This window comes from Solea senegalensis, linkage group LG7 (assembly GCF_019176455.1).
Source record: "Solea senegalensis isolate Sse05_10M linkage group LG7, IFAPA_SoseM_1, whole genome shotgun sequence".
Taxonomy (NCBI): Eukaryota; Metazoa; Chordata; class Actinopteri; order Pleuronectiformes; family Soleidae; genus Solea; species Solea senegalensis.
Window position 1 is genome coordinate 23,396,161 of NC_058027.1, and position 18,737 is coordinate 23,414,897.

Consider the following 18,737-nt stretch of genomic DNA (forward strand, 5'->3'; position numbering starts at 1 on the left):
TTGTTGAAGGGTGTGGAGTTACCTTTTACCTGGATGTCTCCTGTCATCTACTGGTGGCAAGTGTAAGTTACTTTTATTACTTATAAGTAAATAACAACAATGAAGAATCCAAACAATTTTCTGCCTGTTAGTTAAAAGCAGCAAAACAGAAGCAAAAAAATGGGAAAAAGGTAAAGGTAAATTAAAAATAATGAATTTGTTTAACAATTTAATTAATTATAATTCACATTAACAAATTATTATTACATATATACGTATTATACATAATTAAACAGGTAGAATTACAGTATTTATTATCATATATTATTATTTTCGTCGTCATAGTAGTAGTGGTGGTGGTGGTAGTATGAGTAGTAGTAATAGTAGTAGTAGTAGTAGTATCTTCGTTTTTGTCTTAAATTCTCACTGCACTGTTTTCTATTTGTCGATAAAGTTAATTAGAAAAAACGGGGGTTAGCGGAAGTGCTACTGGAATCTGATGTCACTTCCGTTCCGCGAAGCTGAAATTTTGGCGCCGCGTAAAAACGGAAACAAACAACCGACAGATGATGTTATAAGTTTCTGACCAGAACGCAAATCTTAACGGAAAATATCGCGGGCGTTTGTCGGTAGTTACGCGGACGATCTCACGAGCGTTAGACATGAACACAGCTCGCGTCAGATATTTATTTGTAGCTTAAGCTCGGTATCGTTTACCCAGTCCACGGTCCGTGGACACAGCTGACTGTGGTTGATCGAAATGAACATGAACCGGAGCAAACTGAAGAAAAATAAGGTGAGCATGTTTTCTGTTTGTAACGTTCAAGGTTCAACAGATAGCATAGAAGTGTGTGTGTGTGTGTGTGTGTGTTTGTTGCTTTTCAGTGCATTATAACCGTGTAAACACACATTTCCCATTGCAGTTGGATATATTTATGTCAGGAACACATGAGAAGCATTGACCTGTCTTTATGAGTGATAATTAATAAATCATGTAAATGTACTTATTCCTTTTGCTCTCTGAAATGTTTTTATAAAACAAGTTTTCAGATTGAATATATTCTGGTTTCTTTGCTCCATTGTAACAAAAATAAATCAGCAAAACTGAATAATTTTGATTTGTGAACAAAAGACAAGAACATTTTCTGACATTTTACGGAGAAAACAAATAACAATCGAGAGATTCATCGAATATAGAAATAAATGGTTAGTTGCAGCTCTACAGCTGCAACTAAGACGTGGCTGTTTTTTATTTACTTTTGTGTTTTCTGTCAGGTGACTCTCGGAGGACAGAAGAACATCTCATCGTTTTTCCCCTGTCAAAACCAAAAGGTAATACTTCTCTTTAAGTTTTGCTTTTTCTGTAACCTGTTTCTCTTCTGCTCTAATATAATCTGCTGCTCATTTTTATGACACTTTATTTTTAGGTTGAGTCGTGTTCAAATAAGACATCTGTCAGAGACGCAGCTTTAACCAAGACTGAACCTCAGATCAAAGATGATGAGACCACTCCATGTAGACTTAACTCCCCTTTAAAAAGGTGCATCCTTGGGGAACTTGAGAACCTGCAACCCTCTCCCCCAGATCTTCTCCTGTCTATTCCAGAGACCCCCAACAGTCAGATCGGGTGTTACTCCTCCTCTTCGTCCAAAGAGTCAACTCCACTGAGTCCGCTTTCCAGCAGAAACGTGGTGACCCAGGTGAAGATCGGCCAACCGTCCTCCACCTGTCTCAGTCCCAACTCCAAAGGGCTGAGTGTGCGGAAGACAAAGAGGACAGAGGGATGTTCTGCCTCCATAAAAAGACTCTTCAGTCCTCCTGAAGAGTCTCACACTGCCAAGAGGCCAAGAACTGTGATCAGCCCCACAGGACCTACCCGAAAAGAACACGAGAAGACGCCTTGTTTCTCCAGCGACTGTTTACAGAGTCAGTCTGAGAAGATAAAGGAAGAGAGTCGTCGTTCTGAAGTTGTCCTCAACACAGCAACGTCACTGAAGCCTCATCAGTACTTGGAGAAACAAGGAAAACATCAGGAAGAGAGAGATGAAGGTGAGAAAGTTTATAGTTGTATGTGATGACAGTGTGTCATCCCCATTAGCTCAGCTGATAAGGAGATGTGCTTTGAGTCCTGCGTTCACAACCCAGCCCTGGCAGACAGATACATGCATTCACCTCCTATTATGTTATAATGTCATCTGACTCCACATGTGAACGAAAGGCAGAATTATTATTTTTTTCATTCTTGTGTATCTTAGATTTGGTTACATTGGCAATTAAAAATGCTAGGGATGCACGATATATCGGCATTAATATTGTTATCGGCCGATGTTCGTCATTTTTTAACATATCGACATCGGTCCAATGAGTGAAACTGCGCCGATTTTAACAACCGATGTTTAGACCCGTCTAATTGCTGTTTGTGTATGTGTGTCGGGAGACCATGCGGCATTTGTTTGGGCATATGACAGCGTCAGTGGCGCAAGCGCAGCACAAGATGTGTGTGGGTGTGTGTGTTGAGGAGAGAGAATGTCAGCGGTGTGGGCGTTTTTTCAGGGTGTCAATTGAAGATACGCGAAAAGCATTATGCAACACTTGCAAAGTCGAGGTAATTCGAGGAGGGTTCCCCGTCAAGTCAATCAATACCACAAATTTGATTATGTCATTTGAAAAACCGCCACCCTGAAGTACACAAACAACGGCAGGAAGCTAACGCTAGTAACATTAGGCAGCAGAGAAAAAAGAAAGCAGCGCAGCTGGGACTCGACCAAAGGAAGACTTTATCCAGGGCAATAACGATCAAGGTAATGGAAATGATTGCTCTTGATAGCGCATATTGAACCCCGCAACAACCTGCCAAGTCGGCGCTACTTTTCCGATGTTTTGCAATTGAATAAATATCTGGTTGTCATGGATACTGGCAAGTTTGATAAAGTATTTTAACTTGTTTTTTTTATTATGGCAGCTCTTAGTAGAGCTTGTCAGGTATTGTTTCTCATATCTGTTGTGTAGTTTTATTGTTAAGGAAGTGGCGCGGTTGTTGACTTTATTTACGTACCCAGTATAGATGCCCTTATCTCGGTTACAGTAACTTTGGCAGGGTATTATTTTTATTTATGTTCATGTTTGTAATTTATGATCCAAACTTTCTCACAGGAGTTGAGTGAGTTGAGGGAGTTAAACTGTACTTTAATTTAGTTACACACTTGCTACAAGTGGTAAAGTTTTCTAAAAACCTTTACTTGTAGTTGGTTACTTGTGTCTTATGTGACCTTGTTATTTGGAGGTAAAACATGTTTTGAAAATAAAGGAAGACATTCAAAAATTCAGCTTGCATGATTTTCATTCTGTACAAACTTTTATCATCTCAGAAACTTTTTTTTAAAAACATATATCGATATCGGTAGATATCGGTTATCGGCCATATCGGCAATATTAATATCGGTATCGGCGGAAATAGTCATATCGGTGCATCCCTAAAAAATGCTAATTGTGACAAGGAAAATAAAATTATTATAAAGCAGTGCATTTGTACGTAATATTTACTGTCCGAAGGAACCATAATCACATTATCAAATCTGGCCCTCCTTAAAAATAAAAGTTTGGACACTCCCTCAATCAGGTGTGATTGTTTTGCTCGACAGATCCTGATTTCACATGAAATAATCATCATAAACAATTTGTTTTGTTACATAGCCCAAGTGCAAATTGTCACGACTGCACCACAGGGAGTGAAAAAAGCCATGACTTCACCGAAAGAAGACCAAGACAAGGTGTCCACATCCAATCAGGAGCAAGCTGGTGGTAAGACTGCAAGTCAATGAAATATTTATTGTTATATCAAGTTTTTCTCATACAAAGACTCTGAACCCTAGTTTTTTTTAAAAATGAAATTTATTATCAGTCCATCAGAACTTCTCTTACTATATCTGTAATATAATATACTGGTCGTATCTTGTTTGGATTTACTAAATAACTTTTTTTTTAAAAATCAGAAGTGACGTCGACTTGTGCTGTGGACGAATTGCTGGACGAGGGCTGGTTTACAGAGCACATGGACGATGATGAAAGTCAAGTTGCTGCAGAGAAACCCAAAAAACCCTGGTGAGAAATGACATAAATCGACACACATCGGTTTGATCTCGACGTTGGTAATACTGAGCAGTTGTTATTGATAACATATCTCCAGATTCATGCCAGTTATAATCCCTAACATGTACAAAGGTGATATACAGCAGATGATGACAAAGCCTCTGTGTTTACAGGAAGGTGCCGGATCACGTGATTCTCTCCGGAGGCCTCAACAACCGCTACTGGGTTTTGGACGTGGAGGAGAATCCTGGTCACAAATCGCTGACCCTCTCGTGCCACAAGTCTCTACAGCCGACTGAGACGTGTCTGCTGAAGGACGGATGGTAATGCTGCGCGTCAGGTCGTTTGCCCCTGTTCACCCTGTCATTAACTTCCTTATTTACATCATAGCATGAGTCACATTGTTTCCTATAATTCCTACATACGCCGTAGACCTTTCAGCTTTATAATTGATGATCTTAGACTTATTCCTGTTTATACACTATGTTCTCATTATATGCAGTGTAAAGTTTCTTCTTTGCTTCCAGGGAGATGACGCCGGTGTGTTGTGGTGATGTGGTGCACCTGGAGGGCCGCTCTGATGGTGGGTCCTGGTTAGTGGACAGAGAGCGTGGTTTCCTGGTTTTACTGCCCGATAATCTGATCTCAGGAACCAGCATCTCAAACTCCATCCGCTGCATGAGGCGTGCAGTTCTAAGTGATATGTTCAAGGTAAAAACTGGTGGGAAATTCCCAGAAACTTTCCATGGGATCCTTTGTTCTGGAAATTTGGGAATTTTATGGAGAATTGAGTCGGATTTTTGATCAGTTAGATACAGTTTGATCCAAAAGTCTGTCTAGTGGCCAATATTTATTTTATTTATTTATTTTTGTATGGTGTACATCTTATTTACTGTCACTGTGACTAAAATTTAAGATACCACTCTATCTGCCCATCTCATCATAGATTCATGTTATCATATTGGATTACATGGTATTTATAGTTGATGTTATTTTTTAATGAACTTGCATATTTCATTATTTTGCCCTGATGCAGAGTTTTGACGGAGGCTCAAAGCAGATGCTGAATGGCACCATGGTGCATGACGTCTTTCAAAGAGCAGCCACGGCTAAAGATTTTTCTCTGGCGACTCTGTCTAAGCTGGCCGACCAGGCCCTGCGCAGTCCTCAGTACATGGGAGACATGTAAGTGGTTAGGCAAGTGAAGACATGATAAGAAAGTGATTAATACTCATAATGATTTATCTCCTGTTGACTTATGTTTGTCCCTCAGGTACAGTCTGGGTGTGAGTCAGGACGAGATGAAGCAGGAACTCTATGATTATCTGCCCTCACTGGAACATTGGTCGAAGGAATACCTCAACGGCCCAACACCGAAATCTATCAGTCTCAAAATGTGCGTGTACATGCGCACACACACACACACAAACAAATATTTAAAGCTGTAGTGTGTAACTTTTAAATATGAGCAAATGTCCATGACATTCAAGCCGTTGTTATATGACTTCAGCTCAACACATCTCTCTCTGTGTTTCTCCAGCCCCAGCAGCGGCAGAGTTCCAAGCAGAGACCAGAACTCTGCAACTGTTGTCACGGTTACAGAGCTCGCAGACATTGAAGAGAACGTGTGGTCGCCAAGATTTGGCCTGAAAGGGAAAATTGATGTCACGGCACGCGTTCGGATCCAGGTGCCGCGAAACGGCAGAAACCACAGAGCTCCAGAGGAGAAGACTCTGCCCCTGGAGCTGAAAACGGGAAGAGAGTCAAACTCAGTAGAGCATCGCAGTCAGGTTGGTGGACCGCAGTGTGTCCAGCTACACAGATACACACATGCAGTGTGTCCAGCTACACAGATACACACACTTACTTGGTGTACATGTGTGTGTTTCTGTGTGTGTGTGTAGGTGATTCTGTACACTCTGATGAGCATGGAGAGATACAACTCTGAGGCCGGCCTCCTGCTTTACCTCAAGACCGGCAACTTGCATCCTGTAGTGGCCAGTCACATGGACTACAGAGGTACATATGTATGTGCTTAACAGGGTTCCCACGGCTCCTTGAAATCCTTAATCCTAAATAGACATGGGTCATTGTGCAAGAAAGAAGCTCAGTTGATATTTGGGTAAATGTCTCCCTCGTTTGTTATGACGCCACCTGCTGTTTCATGTCCTGCATTGCTTGATATACGTGGTCTAGACCTACGCAGAACAAACTAGTCATAATTACAAGCCGTGTTGTGGACACTGTCCACCGTCTCTCTCTCTCTCACATGGGATTCCACCAAAGAAAATGACAAAGACTGGAGTGTCCAAGATCCCAAGGACAATCACTTGTCCAGATGCAGAGCATGCTGCAAATCAATAGAAGTGGATGCGATGGGAGAAGCGTCTCTGAGAAATTGTCCTCCCATCTTAAGCTGTCAGCACATTCTGTCCTTGAATTTAAGGGGATTGTTCCTTTTTGAAAGTCCTTGAATTTGATGTCAGCCAAGGTGCGGGAACCCTGGCTTAAAACAACCTGTCTGTTATCATGTCGTCATCTTTTTTTAGATTCCATAATTGTATTTCTACAAACTGACGGATTATGATTGTAGGTGCACAAAGACCTCTGGTTACTACATTTAAAAAAACACACTGACAAAAGCGATAGTGACATCTGATAACAGATTGAGGAACACAGAAATTATGAATTCACCTTTAATTCACCAGTGAAAGTCCATTTTCAAATGTAAAAACATTAATATGCAGCGAGGCTTAAGTCTAAATCGAAGCAACGGCTTCTTTTTCCGTCCACCAGCCTTATCACTAAAACTCTCTGTGTTTGTGTCAGAGCTGCTGAAGTTGAGGAACACTTTGGTTCATCACATTCACAACTGTGTGAGCAAAAGAGCGAAGCCCAGCCGCCTGTCGAGACTCCCTGACATCCTGACGAACAGACAAGCCTGCCAGTATTGTCCTCAAAAGATCAACTGTGCTTTATATGAGAGGTAAAAGTTATTGTCATTCATTTTGAAATGAAATATAGAAGTAGCAAGGGTTATCTCACACTGCTTCTTGTTCTCCTTCGCCTGACCTCCAGAGCGGTGGACGGCAGCGCTGCTGACGTCGACGAGGACGTCGTGCGTGACTTCCTGCAGCAGGAGACCGGTCACCTGACTCTCCCGCACCTGAGCTATTTTTCCCACTGGCTTCTGCTCTGTTGCCTTGAGGCGGCGACCATGGAGGCCAAGAATGGACGAAAGCGCGTGTGGCTTCAGACGGTTGAGGAGAGGTACGGAGCCTCAGACATGTAAACGATCATCGTCTTTGGCCTTTATTCAAATTGTCCAGCTCCTGTTGTGAGCCATTAAAACACAGATAATCATTCCTCGGTCAAAATATCTGTTAAGATGATACAAATAGTATTATTACAAATAGTAATAGTGTATATATAAAGTCACCAAAATGTATGTATGTATATATATGTATGTAAAGTCACCAAAATGTGTGTGTATATATAAAACATGAACAGAATTTGATTTTAATGACATACATTGAAATCAGGTGTAGTGAATTTATATTCTGAGGTGTAAATAGAGAATATTTGTCCATCATAATGTGTTTTTTTCATATATGCAAATCACACATTCGCAATTAGTGCCTATTAAATTTTTGAACAGACAAATAAATAACAAAACAATTATAGAATCATAAACACTTCAACGCACGAAACAAAAACAAACTTAAAACCCTTTGCGCTTGTTTTGATTAAATACCTGTGCTTTCTCGTATCATTATGTGAAGTTTTCTCTGATCATCTGATTGTTGTTCTTTCCTCCTCGAGTGTGTGAGTGTGTGTGTCACTCACTCACTGTCTGATTGAAATGCTCCTCCAAAATCAATGATATGATTGGTGTCACAGGATCATTTACAGTAGATATAATTGATCCGTATCTTTGCCGTTACTCATTGAGCTCGGTTTTCTGTGTTCCTGGTGTTTTGCAGTGAGAAGAACGGGAGCTGTGTGGGGAATCTGCAGCTCAGCGGCTCAGTGGTCGTCCAGTCTGCAGGAGTCTTCCTGCATCACTTCCAGAGAGGCAGCGTCACTCCACAGCGGGGATTATCCCACACTGGTCTCACCAGTGGAGATCGCATCGTCATCAGCGACCAGGAAGGTCGGCTCGTCGGCTTGGCAACGGGTTATCTGTGTGAAGTCGGCAAGTCGCGGATCAGCTGCACCCTGGACAGGTGAACTAACATTTATATAATTGTTATTTAGAGTCTTTCTAACCAAAGGACTGTTTTGTTTTTATTCTGATTTGTTTTCCGGGACCTTCATTGTAGTCAAAAATTTGAATTCTTCATACATCTCTATCAGCAGCAGCCACTGACTGTATTTGCACCTGTTTTGCCGTGGACTGTGTTTTGCAGAGACTTGTCAAAGCTGAATGCCGTGTTGTTTCGTTTGGATGGTGATGAAGGTGTCATCGGCCTCAGCACTCACCTCACTAATGTCTCCAGACTGATGGAAAACTCTCAGGACAGGTAAACCAAAAAAAGATTTCAAAAAATGATGGTGTGAGAGGTGCCAGTTTAAACAACAGCCACAAACATTTGTCTAACTTTTTATTTCTCTCTTGTGTGTCATATGTCAATGTCAAATTTATTTATATGGGCCATTCTACCGAATTCGTGCAAATTGCTGTCCCACAATAAAAAAACTATTTAACAAAACACTTAAGAATTCAGACCTTCAATATTTACTAAGATTATGTTATGATCTAGGTAAACACAAGACTGTAACTATTTAGTAATTAAGCTAAATATATACAAAATCATCATTTATGCTACCTTCCTAGGTACTTTCTATTGGGAAGTAGTTGTCCCAATCTCTAAGCCCTAAATTTCAATCCATGAAAATAATACTTAAAAGAATTTTGTCATTTTTTCCAATGGTGTATTTTAAAATATATGTTTGGTTTCTTTTAAACAGAATGTAAAACATTTAGATTCATTTTGAAGTTTTTTTTAAAATTACAAAACATGCTTTAAAAAATGCTGTCCCACACTTTCATGTCACAACCGTAACACGAGTTGTTTTACCACATGGGTGGAGCCTGGTTTTAGTCACACCCCAGAATTTCTGACCAAGAAATGACACTGCATCCCTGTCCCTCATGGCTGCATGGTGAGATATTACCTCTCATAATTTTTAAGTAAATGGGCTCCAAAGTCTGAAAATCAGCATGTTACATTAATAATTGTCACAACCGTACACATATTATCTCCAAGTAAATACACTTTTGGGGGCTCAAAACAAAATATTATGTTTTGTTGTGTGTACAACTGTTCAAACATCTGTTCCTAGCCATTTACTTGTTAGCATGTTTGAGTTATGCTAGGAATTAGCTAAAAATGTCACAACCGTAACAGTCACAACCGTAACAAATTGTAACGTTACGGTTGTGACATAATCATTATGGTAGTGACAACATGTACTGTTCCACATATTTAAGGACATTTTTCATCATTATTATTACATTATACTCATTAAACATGATAATAATAATAATAATAATATTGTTATTATATTTGATTTGTAAAGCACATTTCATTCTTAAGAATCTCAGAGTGCTAAATAATGTTTGATATGATAAGGAAAGAAGGAAAGAGAACGAAACTAGAAACGAAAGAAAGGAGGAAAGATCAAATCTATCAGTGATTTATCTGACAGGGAGCAAAGGAAGGTCAGAAGATCATGGCGAAAAAGACAGCAACATCACTGGCTATTGGTGAAAAGTCAAAGAGAGATGGAGAGATTGTGCACAACTTCCACGCCACCTCCCACACCCTCTGCCACGCCTTCTCCCATGCCGCCTCACCTTCCACGCACTTCTAGTGAGACTGTTACTCCACGCACTTCTAGTGAGACTAATAAGAGACGTTGGAATGCGTGACCACAGAAAAATAAACTTGAATGGAAGAAAGAAAAATATAGAAAACGGTGCCATAGATTGTGCGTGAGGCCAGAGAAGTCAAAATGTTCTGCAAGAACAAAAACTCAGAAGGAAGTATGGAAGCACAGAGTTCCTGTGCATAGCAGAAAGACCCTTCTTTTCCATAACACACTCATGCACAATTTGCAGAAAAAAATACAAGTCTGCTAATTATAAAGAGAAACATGGATTAAGAAGCGCATTGACAAGCAGGTTGCTCAGAAAATACAATCTTGTTTCTATGCTCAGAGAAACACTAGGCAGCTCCGACAGGCAGCTCTCAACACGACTGCAGACAACCCACATCTAAAGTTCACATATCAGAGACATAACATTTGTGTTTGTAAAATTCACATTAAAAGGCAGGTTATGAGTTAATATTAAGCAATAAGGTTGAGGGGATATAATACAACCTTGCAAACAAAATACTGTGGTCATGAGCAAAACAGTGCAGTCACTACCGTAACAGTGCGGTCACTACCGTAACACTGAATGTTTTGTAAAATAAAATAAGAATTGAGTCATTAAATAACATTTTATGATAACTATTGGTTAAATATACATTCAATGTAATAACTAATGAACTCTGAGATCTCTATGATCAGTGTAATTCATTTTACAAAAAAGATTGCATTTAAATTTTGATGAGTCTTAGAAAATAAACTTTGAAATTTTGTTTAAAAAATAATTTTAAGTGATTTAGTTGTAAAACCCTTCATAATAAATTACTAAAATTAATCTTTAGAGGGTGTATGGACACACAATATTAACAGATTAATATAATGGTTTTTATTGCAGTGTGTTGCTGTGTTACGGTAGTGACAAATTTCAGGAGTTGAAAAACATTTCAAGAACAGGCAGACATTAATATATGAAATTTTACTGCGCCTTTACTAGATATGTACCATAGACATATGGTACAATATATGTATGGACAAGATTTTTGGAAAAAAACAACTTTTGAAAATGTGTTTCCAACTCTGGACTTTGCACAAATTCGGTAGAATGGCCCATATAACACATTTAAATCAACCTTAGTTTTATTGCAGTGCAGTAGAAGGAAGGCAAGTTACTGAGTGCATCTTGAAATGAGCGCCAAGGAGAAGGAGAAGAGGAGTGTTTTTAGCAGGGACTCAAGTTTCAAGAGTCTGGGCTGCTCTTGCACGATAAGGCAAACTATTCCAAAGACTGGGAGCAGCCACCGAAAAAAGGCTCGATCACCTCATAGAACTTCAGTTCAACTCCTGTCTGTCTGTCTGCCTGCCTGTCTGTCTGCAGTGATCGTCTGAGGGAGCTGGTTGTTGACCTTCGTCCTCCAGAGTTTATCTCCAACCTCAGTGCTGTTCTGCCCCGAGAAGCCAAGGACACGGTGGCCAACATCCTCAAAGGTGTCAAAGCTTCTCCAGTTCAAGTCCACGTAAAGTGATGAAAAATGTCTCTTCTGACGTTGTCACCTCACAGACGCTGCGAATGTGGCTGTTTCTGTCGCCTTGAAAAGAAAGTAATTGGGTTTCAGTGTTCTACTGCCTGTTGGCTCAATAATGAATACTTTTGTGTTTGTGTGTAGGTCTCAACAAACCCCAGAAGCAGGCCATGAAGAAGGTGCTGCTCTCCAAAGACTACACACTGATCGTCGGAATGCCCGGCACTGGCAAAACCACAACCATCTGCACTCTGGTAAACAACCTTAACCAGAATTCGGCAAACACAACCTTCTCCCCGCATGAACAGAACTCTTGTCTCATGTTCTGTCCTTTGTCTTCTTTTCCCTCGCTGTCTCTCAGGTCCGCATCCTCCATGCGTGTGGGTTCAGTGTGTTACTGACCAGCTACACTCACTCTGCCGTCGACAACATCCTGCTGAAGCTGAAGCGCTTCCGGGTCGGGTTTCTGCGTCTGGGTCAGGGACAGAAGGTTTGCTGTCGTCAACATCTGTTATTTAATCAGTTTGAATCTTTTTTTCATTAATAAAATAACATTTCTGATTGTTTTAGCTGCTTAAATGTGAGTATTTTCTTATTTTCTTTGCTCCATATAACAAAGAAATCATTAAAACTCATCATTTTGGGTTGTGGACAAAACAAGACATTTGAAAACATAATTTCCGGGTTTGAAAAACACTGACCAACATTTTTTAACATTTTATGGACCAAACATGCGCCACATTCCCTCGTCATTCATGACCTGTTTTCTGAATGTTCAGATCGTCTTGTACAGGAATTTCTGTATAGATTTATGAGTTTTCTCTCCTCGACATGCACATAATTAGATGCTGACATGCTGTAGTATAACATGTCTGTTTTCTGGCGTGGCAAGCACTCGTGTGTCGTGTGCTTGTGTTCATGATTGTAGTTGTGTTGGTCTGACATGCTGACCTTTAAATAGCATTGAAGTGATAGGATATAATATAATAGTGAGTGTTATACAAGTGTGTGTGTGTGTGTGTGTGTGTGTGTGTGTATATGTGTGTGTGTATGTATATATATATATATATATATATATATATATATATATATATATATATATATATATATATATATATATATACATACATACATACATACATACATACATACATACATACATACACACACATATAATGGAACTGCAAGCTCGCTCTGTATTATTATTTATGTTTCTCTTTTGTTGTGTTCCAGGTGCATCCAGATATTCTGCCTTACACGGAAGAAAGTGCCAGGAAAACAGGAGTTCACACTCCCACTGAGCTGGAGCAGCTTTATAACAAGGAGGTGAGAAAGCACCACACAGATGAATCAATGACATCGCAAGGGGTTCATTTTATCATAGGCTTTTTTATCTTTTAAGGCCCTGGATTGCAAAGGTTGTTTTTGTCATGGAGTCTGTATCTATTGTCTCCGTCAGACAGATGCCTTTTTAGTTGTAAAATAAATAATTTTACATTTGTCGGCTCACACGAAGAAATTTGTAACAACTCGGTGAATGTTAATCCCCTTCCGTTTCCAGTTGGTAGTGGCAACCACCTGCATGGGCATCAAACATCCCCTTTTCACACGTCGGCGCTTCGATTTCTGCATTGTCGACGAGGCGTCACAGATCAGCCAGCCGATCTGCCTGGGGCCGCTGTTCTACGCCAAGAGATTTGTGCTGGTCGGAGATCACCAGCAACTGCCGCCAATCGTGCAAAACCAGGAAGCAAGGTAACGTGTGTGTGTGTGGGGATAAACATGGAAAAAAAAGCTGGGTGAAAAATATGTGGAAATATTAATTAAGTTTGAATTGATTTCCTTTTTTTCCAGGTCTCTTGGGATGGATGAAAGTCTGTTTAAACGACTAGAGCTTCATACTGAGGCTGTCGTCCAACTGAATGTTCAGTACCGCATGAACCGGTGAGCACACAGACAGATACCAGTTTATGTTCAGACTTTGTTAAATTCATCACGTCCTTAATCCTCTTATGACTCAACTCAAATTTATTTATAAAGCACATTTTGAAAACAACCGACCAAAGTGCTGTACAGAAGGATGTCAATAAAATAAAAAGAAAAGAAAATCGGTACGAATAAAAAGCATAAAAACATGAAACCTTTTTAAAAAATGATACAGAGCATCGTAAAAACACAAAAACAATGGCAGTCAAGCTCAATCTGATTTTGTGGCTGTAGAATTGTTAAAATTGCTGTGCCAATCTCAGCTGACGTAGGGAGTAAGGCGCGGGTCACACGCTGGACAGATCGCCAGCCTATAGTTTTTGAATTTTCTAGATATCAAAAATGGTCTAGGAGATATGGTAATGAGAAGTATGAATGCCAAATCAACTGTTGGTAACAAAAGGGTAATAGTTTCTTCACCACCCGTTAACTGTTATTATTTGTCACTGGAAGTAGAGCTGAAAAATCCCAGCTCTGTGTGTATTCTTGTGTTTTCCAGGCAGATCATGTCTCTGAGTAACTCGCTGATGTACGAAGGCCGGCTGGAGTGTGGATCAGAGCGGACGGCCTCAGCCCTGCTCTCTCTGCCTTTCCTGACCTCTGTCCAGTCGGAGCTTAGTTCACACTCCCCTCACACTCATCCACAGCATGACCTGGCATGGATGCACGCCACACTGTCGCCTAGCAACCCTGTTTGCTTCCTTGATTGCTCAATGGTGGGTCAAATATAGAGCAGTTTTGTCAGCTTTTATTTTGTTGAGATAAAAGGTTTTTGTGCTGAATGGAGGATTTTAGGGGGCAACACGGTTGGTTAGCACTCCCGGAACAAGGGCCTTTCTGACTGTTAAGAACTTTGTTAAAAAGTATTATAATTATATACAGTATACATGAAGTGATAAGATCAGCTGATTTTAATCCTGTTTCCTTAAAGGTTCCAGCGCTGGAGTCGGTGGAGCAGGGAGGTGTAAGCAATCACACTGAGGCTGCTCTTATACACAAGCTGCTTTCACTGCTTCTAAAGGTACAGCATCTTTGTCGAATCAACTGATCCTCTGTTATGACAAAAAAATTAGGAGTCATAGAAATGATCAGTCCACTTACGTATTGTGCTAAACTGTGTTATTTCTGTTATTTCAGGCGGGATGTCGACCCAGTGATGTAGGAGTTATTGCTCCCTACAGACAACAGTTGAAGTGCATCTCTGCTCTGCTGCAGTCGCCTGCTTTCACTGGCGTGGAGGTGAACACGGTGGACAAATACCAGGGACGGGACAAGAGTCTAATTGTGTTTTCGTTTGTCAGGAGCACAGCAGAGGAAGGACACGTAAGTTTTTCCCCTTCCCATCTCTTCTCTTCACCCTGACATAGTGCTATGGTCCTGCCAGAGTAGTCATCCTGGTGGGTGGAGCTGACCGTCCCATGGGAGGAGTAGATGGAGGCTGCCTATGAGAGGTATGCAGACCTGGCTGCTGCATGAGGCAAAGCAAGGAAGCTTCTGGCTCTGGCTCAACATTAGGGACAAGGCGTGGGGGAAAGAGGGATCCTAAGGCAGGCTGCAGGGTGCATTATGGAGACGTCCCTCTCACTGCTCCACCACCCTGAGATGTTCCAAGATTAAAGGAGAGAAACATCTATGAAGGGTGGCTCTCGGCTGACGACCCTGCAGCCAGCCAAACGGCACTGTCGGAGATGCGTCAGGCAGGAATGCTGAGCAGGTAGCTATACTTGTGCTTATGTCTAGCTTCTCTGGTACAACAGTGACCACTGAGAATTGATCAGTTGGCATCCAGGGAAGACTGCCTGACGGCAGGAAAGACTGCGCCCGGAGTGGAAGGGCCAGTTACCCTCTCTACACATCCAAGGAGCACAGGCCATTTGGACACCCAAACTAACTACAAGTTGGACAAGAAGAAAACCAAGATCCACCGAGAGGCGGGATGGAAGATGGATCACGTAACCTGGTAACAACATATTTGTAGCGGACAAAGGACCAAAAGATCCTGAGAAAATTTAGCGGTGGTCCAAGATAACAATGTTTTTGGGCTTGCCCAGGGAAAGTCAAAATGTGGCGGAAACCTACAACCGCAGGCCTGCACTGCACCAGCAGGTCAGACGAGGTTTCACAGTCAGGTTGAGCACCACAGAGCTGCTGATCCCAACTCTGCAGTTGGATTAGGAGAGCAACAGCAGCCTTCCGAGCAAAACCCCACAACAACAGGACAGCCCACAGCAGATCCAAGAGGCAGTATAACATCAAGGCTGAACATCCTAGGCCATCTCATTCACGAAGAAGGTAGAAACGGCTTCGGAGTCATGCCCCAAAAGAGCACCGGTCCCCCACAGATCCTCCAGCTGGTTAAAAAACGACGGCTTCTGGGAAAATCATGAAGGAGAGCTGAGCCCCATGAAGAAGAAGGCCTGAAAGACCTGTGGAACACCATCAAACAAAGGCTTGCACATCTCAGGAGAGCTGAAAGGATAAAGAGACGCCGAAGCTGGAGGGAGAGGGCAAGAACAAGATTCTTTCAGGAGCCATTTAAATACGCCAGCAACTTGCTGGAGGAGAGGAAGAACGGGACACTTCAGACCACCGAGCAGGAGCTGGAACATCATCTAAGTGGCAACCGCAGAGGGGAACCACTTGGATCACCAGGCTATGTATCCCGCCCTGAGCTGCTGACAAAGTTTGACACTGCTCCTGCGAAGTGGATGGAGGTCAGACAAGTTGTCCAATATGCCAAGTTGGACCTTCACGTTGTCTGGTTAAACCTTGCAAATGCCTTTGGCTCAGTTCCCCTCCAACTCATCACATTCACCCTAGAGTTTTTCCATGAACCAGTAAGTATCCTGAAGCTGAGAGCAAACTACCTCAACTACTACTATACTTGTATGTTTGCTACACAACCCGGGACATCACAACTGCTTGGCACTGGCTGGAAAAGGGGAATAGCAATGGGATGTTCCATCTCCCCCATTCTCTTCATGACTTTATTCGAGATCATCCTGATAGGTGGGAGACAAATGGTGGGTGGGGTCAAGTCCCAAACAGGCCAAAGACATCTCAGGTCTTTATCTTTGAAAATCTAGCTTTTTCTGTGGATTAGGTTTCTGAAAATGCACATTTTGAAAAACTCCTGCCTGAATGAAGATTCTAGACTATAGTATGCTTACACATACATATGCATTTATGTGGACTTGGCATGCTTTTAAAAGCACTCAACTGTGGGGTTTTAAGTTTGTATGTTTGTATGTTGTAAGACGGCGTGAACTTGGCGTGTGCAGAAAGGATTACTTTTTCTTTTTTTTCTAAATGCATGTGTGGAGTTGACTTCAGTCTGAACACTGCCACGCACACTCTCTGTAAATATTAGTGATAGTTCTGCACTGTGACTTGATTGTTTTCAATTTTCCTATATATTCCTGATGTGAGAATAAAAATCAGATTTCCCTGCAGTCTTAAAATGGCTTTAATGTCTTTGCCTCTGTCCCTTTTATATTTAAACAGTGAGTGAATGTCTGACCTCCCTCCTCTCTGTTTGCAGTTAGGTGAGCTGTTGAAGGACTGGCGTCGCCTGAACGTAGCCATCACCAGAGCCAAACACAAACTGGTCATGGTGGGCTCAGCCACAACGCTGCGGCGCTACGCCCCTGTGGAGAAACTCCTCAACCATCTCCAGCAAGAGAACATGATATCCTTTACAAGTACAAATCAGATTTAATGTACTCAGAGCAGCACTCCAGTATGATCGTTTAGTGCCACACGGACACAATGAGGATCCACTGGTGTGGTAATAATAAAGAACTCCAGTACATTGCAAACCATTTCCAACAGGGGGAGACCTAGCATGTTGGTGAGTATACAGTTTATGGTGAGTACACAGTTTATTGTGAATATTAATTATGTGTGTGTGTGTGTGATTTGTTACTGCATAAAATAAACAGTAAACAATAAACAATTTTTAAGTTGAAAAACAAACTTCTTGATGTGTACGACATGGAATCTAATACTCAATACAAATACAATGTGAATTCACTTAATTTGTGATTATGGCTGTTTATATATCTGGACATTTATGTTCACAAATTCTAGTTTTTAACTCTCACTTTGTTTTACCAGCATAGTATAAATTACAAGGAAACTTTAACAGATAAACCACACGATTTGGGTCACCTGATCCAGCGTCACCTGACTGCGGATGATTGAAGTAAAGACAGGGAAAATGGCCAGTAGTATAGATAAGAAGATAGAAGAGCGAGCGTCAGGCTTTTTGTCTACAAGGTTCATTCCTTAACCTTTGTCACATTGTTCAGCTCCCACCAGCTGCACATAAGGCCTTACCCAGCATGCACCTGTGACCAAAGACTTGACTTGAGCCACGATGGTGTTTTTCCTGTGTCACAACGGAGCAGACGGCAGAAGTGAGCAACTTCCAACAGGGCAGCAATTCAGAACCAGTATGACATGATTTTTCAATGTTTCACTAATCATTCCACTCATTTGTGACTCATTTTTGCAGATTGTTGGTTGGTTATTTTTCATTGTGTTGTAGTTTTTTGTGCTGACTAAAGGTGGAAATAGACCTCACGGACTGAATCTAGAGACTGAACCTCAAAAAGGTGTCGCTCTGTTGATTTATCTGTAATGCCACACACTTTGCATTCCAGTTTTAAAAAAGTATCTGTAATTGTCTGACTGTGAAACACTGAAGAACGACGTAGACACACTAAAAACATACAAGGCAGCTACAGCTTGTGAGACTGAATTCATGGTACAAAGCATCAAATACTAAGCTAAACATCTCAGTTCATACACTGGAAGCCCAGGAAGTAAGTAGTAATGACAATATAGAAAGAAGAAAGTATTAGATATAAACATAAATATGTAAAATCAAACAGAATTACTGATTAATGGAAGGATTAAGCTGTGACTTTAAGTTTTAATTCATTGAATCAAGATTTCCAGCTGGGCTCATGTTGGTGATAGGATGAGGTCACAGTTATAATACATAGTTTTTTATTTTATGGACCTGGAACCACAATCAGCAACATGAATATCCTTTTTTTTTTTGGTAACAACAAAAACGAGTCAAAAAAAAAGCAGTCCAGTCATTTATTACAAACATTACATGGTATCAAAACAAGGTTTTATATTTTTGCAGGACGAAAAACAATTTAAATTTAGTTTTCACAGTTTCCTGACTAACACACTAAATGTGATTTTACCACTGCTTTATTCTTGGGTTTTTTATGTTAAATTGTGATTTTTTTTTTTATTTAAATAAATAAT

At 40.9% G+C, this 18,737-nt stretch overlaps 1 protein-coding gene across 1 annotated transcript; it reads left to right on the top strand.

The window, feature by feature from the left end:
- Positions 1-393: 393 nt before the first annotated feature.
- Positions 394-18,736, top strand: dna2 (DNA replication helicase/nuclease 2). Its single transcript, XM_044030245.1, has 26 exons — positions 394-775; positions 1,255-1,311; positions 1,407-2,028; positions 3,673-3,780; positions 3,972-4,080; positions 4,242-4,391; positions 4,596-4,779; positions 5,105-5,253; positions 5,342-5,464; positions 5,609-5,858; positions 5,973-6,087; positions 6,898-7,054; positions 7,147-7,338; positions 8,052-8,294; positions 8,478-8,591; positions 11,321-11,430; positions 11,610-11,719; positions 11,827-11,955; positions 12,699-12,791; positions 13,027-13,220; positions 13,320-13,409; positions 13,951-14,167; positions 14,383-14,472; positions 14,589-14,774; positions 16,993-17,139; positions 17,753-18,736. The coding sequence occupies exons 1-26, from the start codon at positions 740-742 to the stop codon at positions 17,804-17,806; spliced, it is 4,029 nt and encodes a 1,342-aa protein (XP_043886180.1). The 5' UTR covers positions 394-739; the 3' UTR covers positions 17,807-18,736.
- Position 18,737: the final 1 nt, after the last annotated feature.